This window comes from Galeopterus variegatus, unplaced genomic scaffold (assembly GCF_000696425.1).
Source record: "Galeopterus variegatus unplaced genomic scaffold, G_variegatus-3.0.2 Scaffold1568, whole genome shotgun sequence".
In the NCBI taxonomy this organism is placed as follows: domain Eukaryota; kingdom Metazoa; phylum Chordata; class Mammalia; order Dermoptera; family Cynocephalidae; genus Galeopterus; species Galeopterus variegatus.
Genome location: NW_007727679.1, coordinates 107,434 through 109,568, shown reverse-complemented (window position 1 = coordinate 109,568; position 2,135 = coordinate 107,434). Strand labels below are relative to the sequence as shown.

Here is a 2,135-nt window from a genome sequence, read left to right as displayed (position 1 = left end):
TTCTTCTTATCCAGGGTCACTCGGCATATTTATGTACCCAGCAGCTTCTGCCTCTGTGTTTAGTTTACTGTTTTAAACTTCACATTTCCCAAACTTTCTTACTTTTTAAAAATCATGTGAGAGAAAGAATATTTGTATTTAACAAGGTGGAAAAAGTTATTGGTTTGTTTTAGAGAAGAACATGGATTAGTTATTGGCATATGCTGCATTATTCAGGCCCATCTTATTGTTAGAATTGCTGAATCTTATGGTTGAGTGGCGCTGTAATAACGTCTGCTATTTTTAAATAAAGCATAGCTCTTCAATCTTAAATTACAGAAAGGATGAAGTTTCTATATTGAGAGCCTTATTTTAATCATCGCATTGACTTTCATAGGACTTTATGATTAAAATTTCTTTCTGGTACTTATTGGAGGATTCTTTGGCCCTTTTAGAAGTTTGAGTCATTTTTAAAAATCATACAGATAATTATTCTGCCAGTTGCAAAATTTTAAAAAATTGGTTGTTATAGTACATGTGATCTATTCATATTTGGTTTTTAAAGCTCTTTTTTGTACAATTGCAAGTATCAGTAGGGCACAACTGCCTTTTTTTCACTACTAAGTACACTTGTATATTAAGGGAAAAGCTTGTGTCAGATAGTTCTAGGAACATAGTGTGTATATATTAAATTTAATGTATGAACTAAATTCAAATATATATACATTCAGAATTTTTTTTGAAGGCCCTTTTCACTTCACTGACTTAAAGTAATTGTGACTGGTTGTTCTGCCAGCACAGGTACATGCCAAGACATCACAAGACAAATACGTGATTGAGTAGAAAAGATAATTATGTTTTCCTATTTCTCCTTAGATTATAAGAACTTGTGTACCTACTTTATTATCTAGCTGAAATGTTCACATTTGTGCCACATTCCATTTGACAAATAGAGGTTTACCTGTGGAGGAAAGAAACATGGGCAGCCTGTTCTCATTTAGGTTACCTGGGAGGAAGAGGTTCCAGCACCTCTGGTTTGTCCCAGAACAGCTTTTGCTATTTTTTTGGTGGCTGGTGGGTACAGGGCTTGAACCCTGGACCTTGGTGTTATCAGCACCACACTCTAAACAAGTGAGCTAACCAGCCAGCCCCAGCTTTTGTTATTAAACTCCACTTTGAGGGTTGGCTAGTTAGCTCAGTTGGTTAGCACATGGTGTTGGTAACACCAAGGTCAAGGGTTCAGATCCCCAGCCAGCTGCCAAAAATTTTTTTAAAAAGTAAACTCTGCTTTGAGTTTACGTAGGCAGAGGCTTAGCTACATGTGTTTGTTTCCTAATACTGAGTGCCTACAGAAGAATTAATAAGCCACAACAGTGCCATTCTACTATCACAAAATGACTTCAAAAAAAAAATTAACAAAAATCAGTCTCACAAACCAAAAACATACACTTTTCACAAGTTCACCTTTATACTGTATTAATTTTTTCCCTCCCTTTTGGGTGATCCTCTCTTGAGAAACTTTTTTTCTCTGTATTTTTGGGGGAGGGAAATTCCTTATTCTATAATTACTCTTAAGTAAGAATTTTGTTTTAATTCATACTTGCAAAAGGTATGCATTAATTTATAATATTCTACTCACATCTCTAATATTTTACTCAAACTCAAGCTTCTTCATTTAAAAAAAAAACGTTTTTTGTCTTCTTGAGATACTTTTAAGTATAAGAGTATTAGTGATATATATATATATGATACTGTTTTAAGATATCTGTTTTCATTTGGTTTTATTATTCATAGTGAATTAATTGCCATCCAGCATTCTCACTGTTTGGGTTCTTCAAAATCTACCTTAAAAGAGGATGAGACAGGGTCCTCTTCTGATAAAAAGAATTCATCTAAGAGTTTGTTAATCAACAAAGATACAGCATTGTGCAAAGGAAAGGTTTGTATTTTACTTAGAAATTCCCAGCTTATTCAAGCAAGACTTCGCACCAATAGGCTTTTAATTTTTTTCTAGCATTGTTGTTAGCTTACTTAATTTTGGCCATTTCTCAGTTTTTTAATTATAGAACTTTAAGTAATCCTCTTTTTTTTTCTTTCAAGAAAAATTTTATTGCTTTCTTTTAGCAACTTGATGTATATTTATTGTTAAAAAAAAA

At 33.0% G+C, this 2,135-nt stretch overlaps 1 protein-coding gene across 1 annotated transcript in view; it reads left to right on the top strand.

Moving 5' to 3' along the window:
* CCDC62 (coiled-coil domain containing 62) overlaps positions 1–2,135 on the top strand; it is a 48,459-nt gene that overhangs the window by 24,942 nt on the left and 21,382 nt on the right. The window contains exon 8 of the mRNA XM_008577702.1: positions 1,774–1,918. Within this exon, the coding sequence (XP_008575924.1) occupies positions 1,774–1,918 (145 nt within the window). The remainder of the gene's footprint in view (positions 1–1,773; positions 1,919–2,135) is intronic.